Source organism: Macrobrachium nipponense, chromosome 19 (assembly GCF_015104395.2).
Source record: "Macrobrachium nipponense isolate FS-2020 chromosome 19, ASM1510439v2, whole genome shotgun sequence".
Taxonomy (NCBI): domain Eukaryota; kingdom Metazoa; phylum Arthropoda; class Malacostraca; order Decapoda; family Palaemonidae; genus Macrobrachium; species Macrobrachium nipponense.
The window spans coordinates 3,895,719-3,916,451 of record NC_061088.1 but is presented as its reverse complement, the minus strand read 5'-3'; the positions used below and the strand labels follow the sequence as shown (position 1 = coordinate 3,916,451).

General features: G+C 40.8%; 1 protein-coding gene across 1 annotated transcript in view; it reads right to left on the bottom strand.

The window, feature by feature from the left end:
* Window positions 1-20,500, bottom strand: part of LOC135213803 (SH3 domain-binding protein 5-like) — a 47,811-nt gene extending 27,311 nt beyond the window's left edge. Inside the window, exons 1-4 of the mRNA XM_064247928.1 lie at window positions 20,101-20,500; window positions 9,144-9,206; window positions 7,552-7,729; window positions 7,127-7,248 (exon numbers count right to left, since the gene is read on the bottom strand). Of these exons, the coding sequence (XP_064103998.1) occupies window positions 7,127-7,248; window positions 7,552-7,729; window positions 9,144-9,206; window positions 20,101-20,142 (405 nt within the window). The 5' untranslated portion in view covers window positions 20,143-20,500. The remainder of the gene's footprint in view (window positions 1-7,126; window positions 7,249-7,551; window positions 7,730-9,143; window positions 9,207-20,100) is intronic.
* Window positions 20,501-20,733: the final 233 nt, after the last annotated feature.

Below are 20,733 nucleotides of genomic sequence, written 5' to 3'. Positions count from 1 at the left end.
CCCAGCCTCCCCGCAAGGAGACAGGTGGAAGAGAAAATATATGAGTAGAAAACGGGAATGGTTCCTAGTCCTGCCACCCAGGGCAGGCCGGTAGATCACCTGACCTACCTGTAGCGAGTGGCGCGAAATTTGAATTTCTGTCGGGGACGACGGAGTCTTAGCTATGTATATATCTGCCAGGTAAGTATGTATGAAACTTTATTGTATTATAACAATATCATTTTCATACAATCAACTTACCTGTCAGATATATACATAGCTGATTGGCACCCTTCGGTGGAGGGTAAGAGACAGCTACTTCTGGAATAGACAGGTAAACAACATATGTTGTAGGTATAAATAAAAACCTTGGTTCCTACCTGATAGGTGGTAGACTTCGTGGGTGTTTGCCCCGTAGTCTGCATCACCTCAAGAAACTTTAGCGAGATATGTGATCTATGGCCAAGAATTCTTGTGGGTCTGCCGAAGGGGTCTTATCCACTTACTCGGCAGAGCCTGAAAGGACTTTGTCAATGGGTGCTGATCCACTTATATGACAACACACCTTATTAAGGAGCACACAACCAATCCCGACCACCTGATCCTAACCACCATGTTAGTATTAAAAATTGCTCCGAGTTATCCCCAAACTCTTCGCAACAACCGTAACTCAAACCAAATTGCACACGCACACAATAATTTTCCAAAAAAAAAAAATGATACTCATCTACTAAAAGATATCACAAGAGTTCCTTACTGAACGGAAGTGACTGGCCGCCTGTGCGGTATCTGCACTTGTTCAGCAGAAAGTCTAGAACATATCTATTAGACTTAAGTAGTAAAAATTAAGGATTGTTGTTAGCTCCTGTACCCAGGATTGTGCCCGCAGACACAAAAGGACCTAAGGAAAAACATTTTTCATAGGTCACACGCACATCCTTCAAATAGTGAGAAGCAAACACAGAATTACATCTCCAATATGTCGCTTCCAAGATATTCTTCAGTGACATATTTCTCTGAAAAGAGAGAGACGTCGCCACTGCTCTCACTTCATGAGCTCTTACTCTCAGGAGTTTGAAAGAATCATCCGTGCAAGCCTTATGAGCGTCCGTAATTACGTTCCTGACAAAAAAGGCTAAAGCATTCTTAGACATAGGTCTGATGGATCCTTCACCGAGCACCAAAGACCTTGTCTAGAACCTCCCAACTGTTTCTTTTTCTGTAAGTAAAACTTTAACGCCCTTACTGGGCAAAGAGACCTCTCCGGTTCCCTGCCGACGAGACCCGATAATCCTTTTACCTCGAAGTTTCTCGGCCAGGGATTCGAAGGATTTTCATTCTTCGCCAAGAATAATTCCTTGAAGGAACAGATGGCTGAATCTATATTGAACCCGACTTTGTCACTAAGGGCGTGCAGTTCACTAACTCTTTTCGCCGTCGCCAGTGACAAAAGAAATAAACATTTTCTCGTTATATCACGAAACGAGGCCAAATCCAGTGGGGTTCAAATCTCTCTGAAGACAAGAACTTAAGCACTACGTCTAGATTCCAGTTAGGGGGAGAAGTAATCTTAGACTTCTTGGTCTCAAAAGACCTAATCAGATCATGTAGATCTTTATCGTTTCCCAAATCTAGGCCTCTATTCCTAAAGACGGCCGATAGCATACTCCTATAGCCCTTTATCGTGGCTACGAGACGCGATTCTTCTCTCAGAAATAACAGAAAATCAGCTATTTCTGTTACAGAGGTACTGGAGGAGGACAACTTCCTCGACTTACACCACCTTCTAAAAACTTCCCACTTGGATTGGTAAACCCGGATAGTGGAAGTTTCTCCGGGCTCTAGCGATCGAGCTTGCTGCTTTGCTAGAAAAGCCTCTCGCTCTGACAAGTCTTTCGATAGTCGAAAGGCAGTCAGAGCGAGAGCGGGGAGGTTTTGATGAAACCTCTCGAAGTGTGGTTGTCTGAGAAGATCCTTCCTTTGTGGAAGGGATCTGGGAAGTCTACTATCCACCCAGCACCTCTGGGAACCACTCTTGAGCTGGCCAAAAGGGGGCTATCAGGGTCATTCTTGTCCCTTTGAAGTCACAAACTTCCTGAGCACTTGCCCCAGAATCTTGAATGGGGGAAATGCGTAAACGTCTACCTGAGACCAATCTAGCAGGAAGGCGTCTACTGCTAGAGCTCTGGGGTCTTCCACTACTGAACAGAAGACTTCCAGTCTCTTGAGAGGAACGTGGCAAAGAGGTCGACATGAGGAGTCCCCCAAAGAGACCAGAGATTGCGGCAAACGTCTGAGTGGAGGGTCCATTCGGTATGAAGGACCTGGTTTCTCCTGCTCAGCCTGTCCGCTCTCACGTTCCTTACTCCCTGAACGAACCTCGTCAATAGAGAGATGTTCCTTTGCGATGTCCACAACAGCAGGTCTCTTGCGAGTTCGTAAAGGGCATACGAGTGAGTACCTCCTTGCTTCCGAATGTATGCAAGGGCGGTTGTATTGTCCGCATTCACTTGTACTATTTTGTTGCTCACTAACGGTTCGAAGCTCTTTAGAGCTAGGTGTACAGCAAACAGTTTCTTTGCAGTTTATGTGCCAGGACACTTGAAGAGCATTCCAAGTGCCTGACACCTCTCTCTTTCCCAAGGTTGCTCCCCAACCTTTTTCCGACGCGTCGGAAAACAATACAAGGTTTGGGCTCTGTATTTCCAGGGAAGTACCCTTGTTTTCCCTCAGTGGGAGTAACCACCATTCTAAATGGCGTTTCATCAGAACTGGAATGGGAAAACTGTCCGAGAGGAGTCCTGTCTTCATGTTCCACGATCTTCTGAGGAAGAACTGAAGAGGACGGAGATGAAGTCTTCCTAGATGAAAGAACTGTTTCGAGCGAGGAAAGGGTCCCTAATAGGCTCAACCATTCCCTCGCCGAAGTACGTTCCTTCCTTAGGAAGAGAGAGACTTTTTCTAAACTCTCGTTAGTCTCTCTTGAGAAGGAAATACTCGAGAACCCCGAGAATCCATCCGAATCCCCAGATAGACCAAGTTCTGGCTGGGGATCAGTTGGGACTTCTCGAGGTTCACAAGTAATCCTAAGGTCTTTATCAGGTTTAATGTCACAGTCAGGTCCTCCAAACACTGTTTCTCTGACTTTGCTCTGATAATCCAGGTCCCGTCTAGGTACAGAGATATACTGATTCCTTTCAGATGAAGCCATCTCGCCACATTTTTCATAAGGCTCGTGAAAACCTGAGGCGCCGTAGACAGGCCGAAACACAAGGCTCTGAATTGGAAGATCCTTCCCCCCGTCATGAAACGGAGGTACTTCTTCGACGAAGGATGGATCGGGACGTGAAAATAGGCGTCCTGGAGATCCAGAGACACCATCCAATCCCCTTGGCGAAGAGCCGCAAGGACTGAAGCAGAGGTTTCCATGGAGAACTTCTGTTTCTGAACAAACTTGTTCAGAGCGCTGACATCCAGAACTGGCCTCCAGCCCCCCGAGGCTTTCGCAACCAAGAAAAGACGATTGTAAAACCCTTGGGGAGCTTTGATCCAGCACTAGTTCTATAGCTCTCTTGTCCCACATCTGATCCACCATTTGTTGAAGAGTATCTTTCAACACAGGGTCCTTGTAATTGGCGGACAATTCCCGCGGAGTTGACGTCAGGGGAGGATTGTCCAGGAAAGGAATGAGGTATCCCTTCTGAAGCACAGACATCGACCAAGCGTCTGTGTCTATGAGAGTCCAGGCTTCCGCAAATCCCCGAGCCTGGCACCTACTGGTGTTTGGAGAGCGCCACTTCACTTTCCCCCTTTTTAAAGGGACGGAACGAGGCTCTACCTCTCTTCTCGGTCGTTTTCCTTTTAGCGGTAACTCTAGCGGGAGGGCCTCCTCGAAAGGGCCGAACAGGAGTAGACACCTTTCTTTTCTCCCACCATCACTGGTCTCTTCTTCCTGGAAGATTGCAGGAGAAGATCCTGTGTAGCTTTCTCCGTCAGAGATCGGGAAATATCCCTCACCAACTGTGAAGGGAACAGAAAGTCAGACCTAGGGGCGAATAACAAGGCTGCTCTTTGCGAATGGGATACTGCTTTCGTCAAGAAAGCGCTAAAAACAGATCTCTTCTTCAAGAGACCTGCTCCAAATAAGGAAGAAACTTCCCCTGAGCCGTCCTGTACCGCCTTGTCAATACAAGACAAAATTGCAAGGAGTACGTCCGGATCTAGCCCTTCAGGGGCATGAGCCTTCTTGGACATCACCCCAAGGGACCAATCTAGGAAGTTGAAGACTTCTAGAATGTGAAAAAGTCCCTTGAGGAGATGATCCAACTCTGAAAGACCCCAAGTAATCTTCGCAGTGTGAAGGCTATGTCTCCTGGATACATCTACCAGACTGGAAAAGTCAGCTTCAGCCGAAGCTGGGAGAGTGAGGCCCATATTCTCCCCAGTCTGATACCAAATCCCTCTCTTGCCCGTAAGTCTAGCGGGAGGCATGCAAAACACTGTCCTTACTAGCTCTTTCTTGGTTAGCACCAGCTATCCAGAGACTGAAGAGCTCTCTTCATAGAAATCGTCGGTCTCATCTTCAAGAAAGCCGACGACTTCAGCGTCTTAGAGCAAGAGAAAAGAGAACGAGGCGAAGGAGGAGCGGCAGGGATTAAAGCATCTCCGTATTCCTGGAGGAGGAGAGCTGTCAAAACTTTGTAGTTAGACAGCCCTTCTCTGCCGTGAGTCTCGTCCTCTGAGTCCTCTTCTAAAATCGGATCAGAAGGAGAAGCCACTTCCCGTTCCGGGTCTTCCTGTCCAAAAACTCTCTCTAACGGGAGACCAACTCCACCCCTTTTCCTAAAATACGGAGAGGGGCTAAGAGAGTGTATAGAGCTCCTATGCTTGGCTGGCTCCTCGTACTTGGCTGGCTCCTCGCGCTTGGCTGGCGCCTCGCGTTTGGCTGGCGCCTCACGCCTGGCTGTTGCCTCGCGCCTGGCAGGATCCTCGCGCCTGGCTGGCGCCTCGCGCCTGGCTGACTCCTCGCGCTTGGCTGGCGCCTCGCGCCTGACTGATGCCTCGCGCCTCTCTAAACTCTCGCGCCTGACTGACGCCTCGCGCCTTTCTGGTGCCACATCCTTGTATGTATGATGCTTGTCTGGCGCCTCGCGCTTGGCTGAATCCTCGCGCCTGGGTTGTTACATCGCGCTCGGCTGAAGCTGCTGGTCTGGCAGACGTATCCCATCTGGGAATATCCTCGCGCCTGTAAAGCGTTTCTCGCTTGTCTGACGCTCTAATCCTAGAAGACGCTTCTCGTCTGTAGGAAGCCTCGCGCTTGACTGGCGCGTCGCGCTTGTCTGGCGAATCAAAATCGTCCAAAGAGTCTCTATCCGAGTAGATCTCAAAAGACTCACGTCCCACAGGAGCCTCACTCCTGGCGGGAGAAGGAAGACGAGTCTTCTTGACCGGAAGTCTCGCGTCTTTCTTACGAGGGGGATCCTTCGAAAGGACTCCTACCAAGGCGGATAACTGTTCCTGCACCGCCAAAATGATCCTCTTGGAAGCCTCTCCTGCGTCTTCTTGAACGGGAGAGGGAGACCTCGAAGGAGTTTTGCCCACATCATGGGACGTCAAAACCCTCTTCGCCTTCTTGATGGAAGGAGGCGCTCTTCACGAAAAAGCGTTCTGGGCTAGAATCCAACACAGGATCTCTCCAGTGCCTTTTCAGGGGCCTGGACAAGTCCGAATCCTTCCACCCTCGTTTAGGAGAGGGAGAAGCGGACGAAGAGAAGCACTCTCTGAGGACGCTTTTCCTATAGCGGTCCTGAGCAGTCTGTCTATTACAGAGCCTGCTGAAGGGACGCCTGACCGGGGGGAATTCTCCACAACCTCCGTACGGCTTTCGACTTTCCTTCTCCTCTGGGCTTGGGAGCTTGGAAGAGGTCTAGGCCTGGGAGCGTCGCAGAGACGGTCAGACGCCCCCTCCACAACACTGGGGACACTCACTTCACTATAATCACTTTCACAGTCCTTACCTGTCATGGTAGCCATTTTGGATCTCATCCTGTGAAGAGTAGCTTTCAGTTCAGCAATTTCCGAGGCCGAATCTGAATGTAAAGCCAGTGAGGGCCCTGATACAGAATTAGAATCATAAATAAGAGAAGAGTTAGAATTATCCAAAGGCTCAATAGGCCTTGTACTACTACCGGCAATCTTAGATGCAGCCCTTCTGACTCTATCCCTTTCTAACTTCTTCAAGTAAGAAGTTAAGAGTCTTCCATTCCTCAACATTCAACCTCTCACACTCATGACAGGTGTTAGAAATAGAACAATCAAAACCCCTACATTTGCGACATACAGTGTGAGGATCAACCGAAGCTTTCGGTATCCTCACCTTGCAGCCTACATTCACACACATTCTCACACAACCACTTGAATCAGACATTCTTGAAGAAAAATCAAAAGAAGTCCAAATCCAGTCCACAGTAGCGAATGCCAAAACAACGATCCAGGTACGTCACCAAAAGTCCACAAAAAGATGATCAATTGTCTAGAAAAGCGAATTCCAGTCAAGAGGTGGCAGCAACGATGTTGATACCACCGGCGACAGAAAATATATGAGTAGAAAACGGGAATGGTTCCTAGTCCTGCCGCCCAGGGCAGGCCGGTAGATCACCTGACCTACCTGTAGCGAGTGGCGCGAAATTTGAATTTCTGTCGGGGACGACGGAGTCTTAGCTATGTATATATCTGCCAGGTAAGTTGATTGTATGAAAATATCAGTTTTCTCCAAAAAACACAAATTTGGATATGAAACTTTCCTAGATGTAAGGGCCCATTAAATTTGGGGAAAAAATGATCTCCCTCCAAGAATAAGGAGGAAAAAAATAAATTTGGATATAACACTCAAATGCAAATATTATTTTAAGACATTTTATGCTTTTACAAAAGGCTTAAGACAGGCTACTTAAAAGAGCAGAAATTCTTATATAACGTACACAGAAAATGCTTTTCTCTGAACTTACTTTTTTTCTTGTCAGCTTCTTCATTATTTTCATTTTCCATATCCATCATTAGTGTCCTTCCCTACTGAAATCGCAGTCTTGCATGATTTGCTGACCCCACTGTGTTAGCACAACATCAAAGGAAATAACTCGTGACTCACCTTCATTGTAGCATGGTTGAGCATTTCCTGCCATGCTGAATCAAACTGCCAATGTTCATGACGACTATTGACAAATCTCTCTTCAGCCAGAGCTATTGTTTCCTTCGCTGCTTGGTGTAATGCTGTAGGAAATACAATGAACTCTGTGTAAATAGCTATATAATAAGAAAGGATATCACCAAGCAAACACTAGCCAGCAATTCTTATTGTTGGAATTTCACCTTGTGATCTGAAGTCTCGGTAAAATCATGAAAAGCATCATACAATAGTTTCACACCAGTCCCTAAACATTTTGAATTAACTTGCTGGTCAAGTAAGAGATATACCTTAACTAACCTTGTACCAAATTTGCATAGAAAATAATTTGTGGCACTACAGCCATTTTGAAATTTTCAGAAACCACCTGGAAAAAAACAGGAACTTACCATTTGCTCTTTGGTACTGAACAGCAGCCCTCTGGCAGTCTAGCTGAGACTTTCTGGCCAATTCTTGAGCTTCATAAAAGGGCCGAGCTTTCTCGATACAACTCCCCAACTTCTTGGCCAAAGCCTTGAGCCGTGCTGTAGATTCCGTAAGAGTTGTTCTGAAGACATGGTTAGCCTCCTGGTAATTATTAATGTGTAATAATTAATTATTACGCCATCAAAATTAGACTTTTTCTGATTTAATTTTCACATCTTATCCACAACACACCATCTGGATTAGCAACATAAATACCTAATGGTCTGGTAAAACTATTTCCTACCTTTCTCTATCATTGCTTGCAAATTTATACTTTTTATGCCTTTGTGGTTCAATATGTTAAAAATTAAATAAATTAAAAAAAAATTTTGGTCATTTTAAAATACCTTTTTTATAACTAAGAGTTTTCTGTAAAACAGCTATGGATAGATGATTGAAAAGTTAGTAAATCAATAAGAAAAAATAAACTCGGAAAAACCATCAAGGCTAAAGTGAAATACACATATTGAAGTGGGCATAACTAAGCTGAAAAATTATCCATGCAGACTTTTGTTTACCTAGTATTTTGACTTCACTAGCTTTTCAAATCACAAAAGCAGTACATAGTTGCTTTTATTTTTGTTAATGTATAGTTGTTGTTGAAATAATTATTAACTAAGCAAATTTCTGCATCTAATAATGATTTATTGAAAGAAAATGACAAATTTCTAACCAAATTGTATTTTTCATAACTAACAAATCTGAGGTCTTAACATTAGGATAATACTAGCGCCAAGCTGGAAACCGGTAGACTTAATAAAAAAAAAAAAAAAAACTTGTGAGATCCAGGGAGTATTGGCATCTGTACTAGGTCCCAGAATGCCCTTGGCATCCCGTGACCTATCAGTTACTCTTCCAACCCAGTTTAGACAGTTAGAGGGGTGGTTTGAGGTGGGCCTTATCTGTTAAGACCTGAGCAGGTGCCCCACCTTAAATCTGCCACTGCAGGAGTCCCCACAACCAGCAGCATCAATCAATGGTGATCCAGTTTTACAGCACTTGTCTAGCAATGCCATTAACTGGGTTTTCAGCCCCCGTAAACGATTTTCAGCATTGGTAAGTGGTTTATCAGCACCAATCTCCAGTTAGTGGCATTGATATCCGGTTAGTGGCACCAATAAGAAGGTTATCAGTGCTATTATCACCGATTTCGCAGATTTTTGGTTAGTGACGCACAGCTGGGAATGGAACCCCTCCCCCCCGTTAGCTGACTGTAATTATTGCTAGTCCAACTAGTCATAGCATTACTAGATGCTAAAATCAATAACAGTTACAGCAGTACTTAGCACGCATAGCAGTTAAATTTAGTAGTATTCAAGAATTCTGTAACATTCTAAATTCATTAATTTACAGAACAGCTCTCTGTGACACTCTAGCGGCTACAATTATTAGTATGTATTCACAGTATCTAGTTGCACTACATTCTCTATTCTGAAGTACCATCTCATGGGAACTTTAGGATAAATACTTAGTTAAAACTCTTTATAGTTTTTATGAATGATGCCAAACAACTTACCTCCAATTTTGACTCCAACTTATTAATGTCATCTGTGGCTGTATTTAGTTTCTCAAGTTCAACCTGAAATCAAAATTCTAATATTAGATGGCTGGAAAACTATTTTCGTAATAAATAAGACATCACATTTAAAAATACAGAAAAATGCAAAAGTGATCAATGTTGAACAGCCTATCATTAGAGGGAATGATTCTAATAAAAATACTCTTCATATGTTGTACAGAATAATTATCTACTCCATACAGATTAACCCACTACAGTAGTACCTCGAGATACGAAATTAATCCGTTCTGAGGCGCCTTTTGTATCATGAGGTTTTCGTATCTTGGACCACATTTTACATGTAAAATGGCTAATCCGTTCCAAGCCCTCCAAAAACACCCCAGTAAATTTCATAATAAAGTTAATTGACCTATAAACAATGAAATACTACAACAATTTCGACCATTCAATACGTAACTTAATAATAAAAATGCAAAACCTGTAAATAAAGTGTATACTAGTGTACGAAAAATATTATTACTGTAACGTAAAATGTGGAAGCTGACCTTTCGAGTGAGGCTATCTCCGAAAGTGGCGGCAGAGGAGGAGGACGACAAACGGCAGATAATGTATGTACGTGCGTACACTTAACTTTACGAAAACACATAAAAAATTTAAGGAAAACTATAAAACTAAAATTTACGAAACACATTAACAAAACTGTAACACTTAACTTTACAAAAAACTAAAAATCAAATTTTTTTTATTTTTTTTTTTTATTTTTAACTTTTTTTTTTTACTTTTACGTAGGCTTTTTTTTTTTTACTCCTGCTAATGCTAAAGGCCTCTTTAAAAAATAACAACCCAAGGAAGATTTCTTCTGCTTACCTTTCACAATGTTCCTGAAACGACTCGGGCAAACGTCATCAAACTGCACAAGCATATGACCTGTGTGAGCCTTTTCGGGGTGTCTTTTTTCGATAAACGATTGCACTTTATGAAAAGCGGCTAGAACCTCCTTAATTTCTACCGTTGTCATAGGCTCCTCCTCCTCTTTCTCGCCGCTGCTAGAGAACTCCTCTTGAACGACATTATGTTGCATGGCCTCCAACTCCTTCAGGTCATCCGTCATAAGCTCCTCTTGGTGCTCCTCGAGAAGGTCGTTGATGTCGTCCTCGTCGACGACCAGCCCCATGGACTTGCCAAGTGCAACTATCTCGTCAAGATCTGGTTCCAAAACAGTTTCGGGATCGTCAACTGTTTCTGACTCTGCAGCACCAGCTTCGCCCACGTCGAATCCCTCGAAGTCTCAGGCGGATACGGCATCAGGCCAGAGTTTCCTCCACGAGGAATTCAAGGTTCACCTTGAAACCTCCTGCCAAGCTTGGTTGATGAGTCGGATGCAAATGACGATGTCGAAATGCTCCTTCCAAAATTGACGCTGCAAATGACGATGTCGAAATGCTCCTTCCAAAATTGACGCAAGGTGAGGTTTGTGGTATCGGTGATGTCGAAACATCTCTTGAAAAGATGTTTCGTGTACAGCTTCTTAAAGTTCGCTATCACTTGCTGGTCCATGGGCTGGAGGAGAGGGGTGGTGTTGGGCGGAAGATAAAGAATCTTGACGAAGGAATACTCCGCTACGATATCTTCCTCGAGGCCAGGAGGGTGGGAAGGGGCATTGTCCAACACCAGCAGACATTTCAGGGGGAGGCGCTTCTCTTCCAAAAATTTCTTCACTGTCGGGCCGAAACACAGATTTACCCACTCGGTGAACAAAAGCCTCATTACCCAGGCTTTTGTATTAGCCCTCCACATCACTGGAAGCTTCTCCTTCAGCACTTTGTGGGACTTGAAGGCTCGAGGAGTCTTGGAATGATACACCAGTAGGGGCTTCACCTTGCAATCCCCACTGGCGTTTGAACAAAGTGCGAGCGTAAGCCTGTCTTTCATAGGCTTATGCCCGGGTAGCTTCTTCTCTTCCTCCGTGATGTACGTCCGACGAGGCCTTTTTTTCCAAAAAAGGCCAGTCTCATCACAATTGAAGACTTGCTGAGAACTGTAGCCTTCCTTGGTCATAATCTCGTCGAAAGTTTTCTTAAATGCTCCGGCCGCATTCGTGTCCGAGGTGGCAGCCTCCCCATGATGCACCACCGAATGGATGCCAGTCCGTTTACGGAATTTCTCAAACCAGCCATGCGAAGGCTTGAACTCTGGGGTTGGCGTTGAAGTCCCTTCCCCTCTGTCGTCTTCCGCCTGCGCAATCAAATCGCCGAAAATAGCGCTGGCCTTGTGGGCGATTGCTGTCTCCGTTACCGTATCGCCAGCGATTTCTTTATCCAGACGAGGAGCAGCCGTTCCATCTCGTCGTGCACGTGGCTCCTCTTGCTGGGCAAAATAGTGACGCCCTTCGACGGTGTAGCTGCTTTGATGGCATCCTTCTGTTTAAGGATGGTGCCTATTGCCGACGGATTACGGCCGTATTCCTTTGCGATCATACTCAATCGCATACCAGCTTCGTACTTCTTGATGATCTCCAACTTTGTCTCCAAAGAGAGCATGCACTTCTTTCCGTGAATTTCAACTTTCTTGGGACCCATGACTACGTTATCTTGTACGTAATTTACGAATAAGTTACACAATAAAGTTTTCGCACAACACGATAATAGTACTGCAACGAAATCGCTAACGAATTTACGTTACTAAACGAAATCGTTGGACCGAACGAATGCCGTGTGCGTACGATAAAGATGTTGGTACGAAGAGGCCGAGATAGGTATGCCACCACGTATACGTATAAGATGCATGATGGGAGGGATGCTGTCCAATAGGAGAGAAGGATTTCATGGTGGTGACTAGCATCAGGAACCAATGGGAGAGCAGGAGGATGGTGGCGAGTCTACTAGTGCTAAGATGGCGGCGTGCGGCGCGAGTTTCAAAATTGTTATCCGGACGAATCTCGGACTTTCAGAAACCTTTCGTATCTTGAAAACTTTTCCTATATAGAGCCATTAAATTTTTCGCATTGGCTTTCGTATCTTGAGTTTTTCGTAAGTTGAGCCTTTCGTATCTCGAGGTACCGCTCTATGTATAGTATTTGCAAAAAAAATGGTCAGCTAAACCACATGCAGTAGATTCCAAACACCCCACAAAATATTTTCTTGTAGATTTATACTCAATTAAAACATTGTTGCGCATTCCATCATTTTTTCTAACTGAAACTCAAGTCATGTGCACTTACTTCAACCAATTCCATCTTGTTATGTACAGTGACAATACTTCAGGAATTCACACTAACTATCAGGCTAGAGCAAAAACATTTAAGCAGTTATGCATACAGAATTTAATTTTGGCCCTGAAAAAAAAAAAAAAAAAAAAAACTGAATTCTAAAAATTACTTCAATCAATACGTAGTTACCTTACTCATAAGCAGTCTTGAAAACAATGTAACCTGCATTTTTATTGAGTTTTTCATCATAAAACATCTATAGTTTTGCTATTCTGCTGTTTTGGTGCCATATTTCTTCCATTGAATAACCGTCATAAACCCAAAACATACATTGTAACCTGGGAAATAATTTTTTACGAATACATTTGAAAAGCGTCGTAAACTCGGAACGATGTAAGCTGAGCCCAGCGTAAACTTGGGGACTGCCTGTACCACGCTATTATTGCTGCGTCATTATCTTCAACATTAAGCTGTTTCCCCCCTAAACAAGAAGAGGTCTCTTTAGAGGAAAAACAATACTGTACAGTCACTGCTCCTACTGTAGTAACTCCTTTTCCTGGCATCTCATGAGTGAAAACCAAGGAAAAATAAAAGCTAACAAAACACAGTAAATCACCAAAGGAAAGCACGACCAAGTTAGAATAGCATTCACAAACAAATAAAACTCATACCCACAACTCACTGTTTGAGAATGTGGGTCATATGGACAGCACTTGGTGTAAGGAAACTAAATATTTTATGGCATCAGTGATGAACCAGCAAACACAAATAGGTCACAAAGAATGAAACGCTACTAAAAAGTGAGGGTAATCAGCGACCCCAATTTACCTAACAAAAAGACAGTGAATGCAAATATGTTTAAGAGGACCAAGGATATGTACTTCTCAGCACTAAGGTGATTTATATGATATTAAATACAAAGTCTTGGCCAAAGGTATAACAATAAGAATGAAAAATCACTTACAACTTAGAAAAAAAAATTTTCAGTGTCAACAGAAGCCAAACATGTTACCATACAAAGACACCAAACCTAACAGACTATGAAGAAAACCTATAAAACCACCTTCATAAAATGTTTCTAGTAGAGGTCATTGTTCCATGTTACCACAATTTATAAATAAAAAGACATTAAAGCATATGAAAATAGAAATATCTAATCAAAAAAGACATTAAAGCATATGAAAATAGAAATATCTAATCATAAGTTGATTCAGGTAAGAATGCTTAACAACAACTTCCATCTATGTAACCTAGTCTTGAACCAATCATATACATACTATTTACACGGTTAAAAAAATATACAAGCAGAGCAATGTCCCTGGATATACAGAATGTACCACATCTAGAAAACAAGAAACAATGTCACTTACACGGCAGTCAAAACATCACCTTTCATTACACACTATCCCATAAGAAACTGCACTGTGTACTGAATTACATTTACAATTTGCTTAACAATTTCAAGTTTTATTGTCAAAAATAAAACTATCCACTTAATCTTTCACAACTCTTCATTTCTTAATTTATAAATGTAAAAATAATCTAAAGAGAATTTGTTATTAGAGTGAAATGACACAAACTCAATACAGAATTAATTCTACAATAGTACAACCTCCCCTCAGTCCACACATATCACACTATCAAGGTCATAATTGTATAAATGTACTTGAGATATGGCAGTTTGATAAGTCCAAACATGAAAAACTAATGAAGGTTAAAGATAACTTAATAATTTGTAAAAAAAAAAAAACTTGTAGGTTAAGGAGAGGAAAACATGAGAATATTTCAGGTGCATTTGCAAGACAGAAGATAATTATGTACAGGTAAACAAAAGGATAAACAAGGTAACCAGAACAATTTAAATACGTATACTAAGAAAGGCTGGTTAACTAAAAATCAATGGATAAATCTATGCAAGTATGTAGATGTGGGGATGAAGTTCTTTGCCACTGGAATATTATGAATTGTTGGATGTGAGGAGCACATGAAAAACAAATATGAACTATGCCTCAATGGAAAAGGTTAATGTCAATTGAAGCATGCATATGGAAGCGATTGCTGGGGATGTTGAGGAGAGTTACAAGATGAAAAATGGAAATACTAAAAGTTGATAAGCTTACTTTACATGCAAATATTACAGCATGGTGGTATATTCTGAACAATACATGAATGAGATAATTGGAAACTTTTCTTGCCAAAAATGAAATCCATCAGTGGGACAAATTAAGACAATGGACGAGTTGATACTGTAATATTAACAATATAGAGGCCTACAGAATTAGAACTAGGTATCTGTCACCGTGAAACCAGATCATCTCTGAAACGAGGAAACAAAAACAAAAAAAAAGGGTTCAAGCCACAGGTTGAGAAAAATGTTCACCCTTGAACTAGAACTAACACACAATGGTGACCTTCAACTAGAATTAACACATCTCTGCTTGTTGTCCACCTTACAGACCTTACTCTTAATGACACTGGAAATGCACAGCTATGGCTTCCAAAGATCTTCATAGAGTGTCTTGCCTTCTCACCTATCAGGCGCTGTTCACACATTACAATCCCCCCCAAAACCTTATCAACATCATTAAAATACTACTGATAAGAGATCTTATAGCTTTATTCCAAATGGTTTCTGTGTGAGTCACAAACCAGGAATGTAGTATTGTTGTTGAATAAACTACATTAATGTGAAAATTTGAATAGCTTCTAGTATAATATTTTGACACTTACAAAACCTGCACCAAATCATTTAACTGAAAGAGACATCTTATTAGAAGCCATGAAATTAAAACTCCACTTATGTTTGATATTTCATAGCTGTTCATTTCTGATACTATTCCATAAGGAAGGAAGGAAGAGAGACCTTAGACCTTACAGACCTTACATCTTGTTCGGGTTGCCCCAGGTCCCTCAGTGTGAGGCACCTCTAATGTCTACCAGAGAGTTGCTAGTACATCTTCCGGTATATTTTGCATCTTCCAATCTTGGATGGTCTGGGATGCAGTTTAGATATTTGTCGAGCTTATTCTTAAACACATCTACGCTCACTCCTGATATATTCCTCAGATGTGCTGGCAACGCATTGAATAGACGCTGCATATCGATGCTGGTGCGTAGTGGATTAATGTCCTGTGTGCTTTCCTTATTTTTCCTGGTATAGTTTTGGGCACTATTAATCTACCTCTGCTTGCTCTTTCTGATATTTTTAGTTCCATGATATTTTCTGCTATTCCTTCTATCTGTTTCCATGCCTGAATTATCATGTAGCGTTCTCTTCTCCTTTCAGACTATATAATTTTAAGAATTGTAGTCTTTCCCAGTAGTCTAGGTCCTTAACTTCTTCTATTCTAGCTGTAAAGGACCTTTGTACACTCTCTATTTGTGCAATATCCTTTTGATAGTGTGGGTACCATATCATATTGCAATATTCAAGTGGACTACGAACATATGTTTTATAAAGCATAATCATGTGTTCAGCTTTTCTTGTTTTGAAGTGCCGTAACAACATTCCATTTTGCTTTACATTTTGCCAACAGAGTTGCTATTTTGATCATTGCATACATGTCCCTATCATCATCACACCAAGGTCTTTAACTGCTTCCTTATTTGTGATGGTCTCATTATTAGGTCCCTTATATGCATATAGCTTTCTTTCTCTGTCTCCATAATTTATTGATTCAAATTTATCAGAGTTAAATACCATCCTATTTACCTCTGCCCAATCATATACTTTGTTAAGGTCTCTTTGTAGAGCGTTCCCTATCTTCATCACAAGTAATTTCTCTACTTATTCTTGTGTCATCTGCGAAACTACTCACTACCGAATCTTTAACATTATTGTCTATGTCTTCAATCATAATAACAAACAGTATTGCAGCTAACACCGTACCTTGCGGCACACCGGATATTACCTTGGCTTCATCCGATTTCTCGTCGTTTGCAATAACTATCTGTTTTCTGTTGTGTAAAAATTCTTTTAACCATTTTCCTACTTTATCCACGATATTGTGTTTTCTAATTTTCTTCGCTAATATATTATGGTCTACTTTATCAAAAGCTTTTGCAAAGTCTAAATAAACCACATCTGTTTCATTTCCGCTTTTCATATTTTTGAATATGTTCTCACGGTGGACTAACAGTTGGGTTTGTGTACTTTTTCCGGGTACGAAAACCATGTTGTCCTTTATTAAACAAATTATTTTTTATTAAAATGTTTCATAATATTTTTTCTTCATTACCCTTTCATACACTTTCATAATATGTGATGTTAGACTCACAGGCCTATAATTACTTGCCTCTAGTCTTGATCCACTTTTGAAAGTAGGGTAATATATTGCTAATTTTGTGCTCATCATATATCTTGCCTGTATCTACACTTTGTCTTAATAATATTGCAAGTGGCTTTGCGATAGAATGAACTACTTTCTTTAACAAAATAGCAGGAATTCCATCTGGCCCTGCAGCAGCTCCATTTTTAATTTCATTAATAGCCTGCACAATATCGGCTTCATTAATATCTATGTCAGCTAAATATTCACTATTTTCATCCCTTACTTCTATATCATTATCTTCATTATCTATTCTAGGGGTGAATTCTCTCTTATATCGTTCTGCCAGTATGTTGCAAATTTCCTTTTTTTCATTCGTTAATCTCCCTTCAATTCTCAGAGAGAGAGAGAGAGAGAGAGAGAGAGAGAGAGAGAGAGAGAGAGAGAGAGAGAGAGAGCAATATATGTAATCTTTGACTTCTTAGTCCTCTCATGTTGACTACCAAATCCATGAACTCCTAGGTCCTTGACTTTTCTACCAAGTGTGTGTATGTGAGTTTGTTGCGCATCATTTTTATATACACATACTTCAATAGAAGGGAACGAAAACTCCACAGTATGATTGTGACGAATAGTGTATGGCAGCGTTTGCTATGGGCTAGGAACAGTTGTCGACATACATAGAATTCCATCTTTACTACAAACTTAAAATTAGGCTATGGTATTTGCTTTTTGCACATGTAAAACAATTTGAAAACTTTTTTTTTAATTGAGGTTCATTTATTTTAATTTGAAATTGACTTATTTTAATCTGAAGTCCATCTTTTTAAATTTGATTTTCACTTTTTTCAATTTGAATTTGATCTTTTTTAATTTGATTTTTATCTTTTTTAATTTGAAACTGACCTTTTTTAATTTGTAATTAACAATTTTTAAATTGATTAATGAGGTTGAATTTTAGAAATATTTAGGAACAGTGATATGCAATAGTAGTTTTCTCCTGTTAAACTTCAAAAACTGAAAACAGCACATCAAACAAAAGCAGCAGACTGAAAAAAAATTGGAAATCAAACAGACTGAAATTGGATACAAAGGTAAAACCATATATTAGGCTATATGATTTGTATTATTAACATAAACAGATATACATCATGAGAATGAAACTATACAAGAGATTTTGTAAATTCCAGAATAAAAGTTAAAGAAGAATATTAAAAGTCAGATGGCACAATAGAATCAGACGAAACCATAAGAGAAATTAAGGAAGTTCCATATGTCAATGAGATAATGATGAAGGGAAGACAGTGATGGCTTGGACATGTCCTTTGCATTACCACCTACTTTGATGAGAACCGTTAGTTATAAAGCAGATGAATCAAAATCATTGAAAGTGAAATCACAAGATATGAATGGCAGAATTTGACAATGGCCCTTCACATTTCACGGCATTGGAGATGATAATGCTGATGGTGAAGATGATGACTACACATAACATTCATAAGTATAACATTCCTTAATCCATGAAGCAACAACATGCAAGCCTCCCCTTTTTAACGGGTTCGGCTTACGACGTTCTAACACGAAGGCGCTTCTCAATTATATTCATCAGACATTTCCAGGGTTACGAAACCTACATCGCTGATCTGGCAGATGAAATATGACACCAAAAATGCAAAATAACCAATATTTGAAGGTTTTTTTTTTTGATGAAAAAGGCAATAAGAATGCAGTTTACATAGTTTTCAATGCACCCAAAGCATTAAAAGTAAGGTTTACTTAGGATTTTTGACGATGTTTCAGCTTACAACGATTTTCAGCTTACGAAGCATCTCAAGAACGGAACCCACGTCATAACCCGGGGACTGCCAGCACAGATATGTAATAAATCTGAGAAGATTGAATTACTGACGCCTACAAAGCCCACAAAATTTTCTCATATTTTGCCAGTTATGTAAACATCTCCTGACTCAACAGATACAGTTTAAGGTTGGTTTTTGTTTCAATTCAAATTGATTCAAACTTTGCACATGAAAAAACAGCCTTTTTCATGTTACCCTGAATTTTCCTAATTCATCCTCGGGTGAGGGTATAGCTATGAAGTCATAGAGATAACGATGGGCTGACATGTGTGCTAGTTTTGGAATTGTGAATTCTGACTACAATCAAATACCAATGTGAAAATCATATTGTTAGGTTTTGATTAATGACCATATATATAAATCATGTGAAATATCATGATGAAATATGTGGTAGTCCAGAGAACTCACAGGTTTGTCATTCTTTTATCACAAATTACAGTAAAACGTAACATTTAACAAGTTACGAGCTTCAAAATTTAAAAAAAAAAGGGATTCCTTCCCAAGATTGTTTGATTACAAACTATTCTACAAGGAAAAGGTCATACTAATTTACAGATAATTCCTAACTTAACCTAGTGTAGTGTGCTGAGTACTTGGCTATGCCCTGACCTTGGGCAAACTACCCTCCCAGAGGCTGGGTAATGGAGTCATTGGCAAAATCAAATACCTACAGATGGACCAAAGATCACCTAGCTAGAAACAACAAGCAAAAGCTAGGTATTCATTCTGCACATCAAGACTAAACTAACCTAGCCTACTCATCTCCAGAGGAGAAGGAAAAGAAGCTGTTCAGACTGACAAAATAAAAAGAAAAAGAAAATCACAAAAATAAATATATTACTTTAAACCCTTATTTAATATTAGAGTTTTATGCCAAGATCTTAAGTTTCCTTAACATGCTGAAATGTACTGCAAAATTACTATTACCAAGATGTCATCTTATTAATGTACAATTCATTCCAATAAGAGCTGGTATGAGCACATCACTCATGGTAGGTAGTACGGTGCTGATATCATATGAAACTTTACAGTGAAAGAAACGGACTAAGAAACATTCAAAGCACACATGAGATATAAAATTAGAAAATATTATTTTCATGTCTAAAGTTAGATAATGATTACCTCAAGCCCAAAATATGATGGTTTTCAAACCTAAAATGTGATAATAGTTACAAGTCCAAAATGTGTGATACTAGTACCTAGGTACCTAGTAACGGTTTAAAGTAAAATTTTACCTTTTCTTATATACCTAATAGGCTGATACCATGTCAATATCATCTACCTATAAAACCAAATCAACTGATTTAGGATTAGCAAACATCTTGAGATATATCTTAGAAACCAAGGAATGTAGCTTCGACGTCCCTCCAATAATTTTTGCAGATCAGCAATTTTACGCCAAATGTGCCCTAGGTAGGTGGCCTTCCTAATAATAGGTAGCTAGGTATTAATATTTGGATAACCTTGGATGGGACCCCAAAAGCAGGCCAACATATAATGAAACCGAGAACGGGTCCAAAAATCAACATAACCATTTGCATATAGGCTAGTATATATAATATATAGAAAAGAAACTTAAGGGAACGACTACACATTTCGGAGATTTCTCTCGGACTGACCTGGACCCTTGGATCGAGTTGTTCGTCTTCCGGAGAGGCCATTATGATCCGGGTTGTGTGTGGCCCCCTCCTCCCTCCCTTCCCGAAAACTTCAATAATTCATAGTGCTGGGGTGAGGCTCTTCACTCGCGGCCACACGAAGGGACACCAGCTGCAGCAACGACCATAGCGGAGGAGGTACTCTACTATGTTTCTGGACTTCGTTAGAAGGACTTCTTATCAATGGCTATAGACGACTGACTCAAACATTGAAGGGTCTAGTGACAGACTCGAAGCTGACAAAAGTCGACCGATCTAGTCATTCAAACATCTATTCTAAGGCTTAAGATAAAGGTTCAAATCATCTATACATCCGCACGACATCAAACGATCGTCTCAGCTGGCTGAACAACACCGCAAATCTCATCTTTGATTGGTATATTTACATACAACAACCAATAAGAAGCAGAGTTGTTCTGCGCCGTCGCACCTATTCCTGTCGAGGTATTAATGACGCAATATTGTGATGCACAGCTGGTGCTACTCGAAAGTTGTGTGGTTCGTTTGTCTATAGAGGGTGAGCTTCATTGTTTGTACTTTGCTCTTTAACATAATCCGTTTCTTCGGAATTTGATTTGGTCGAAACAGTATATC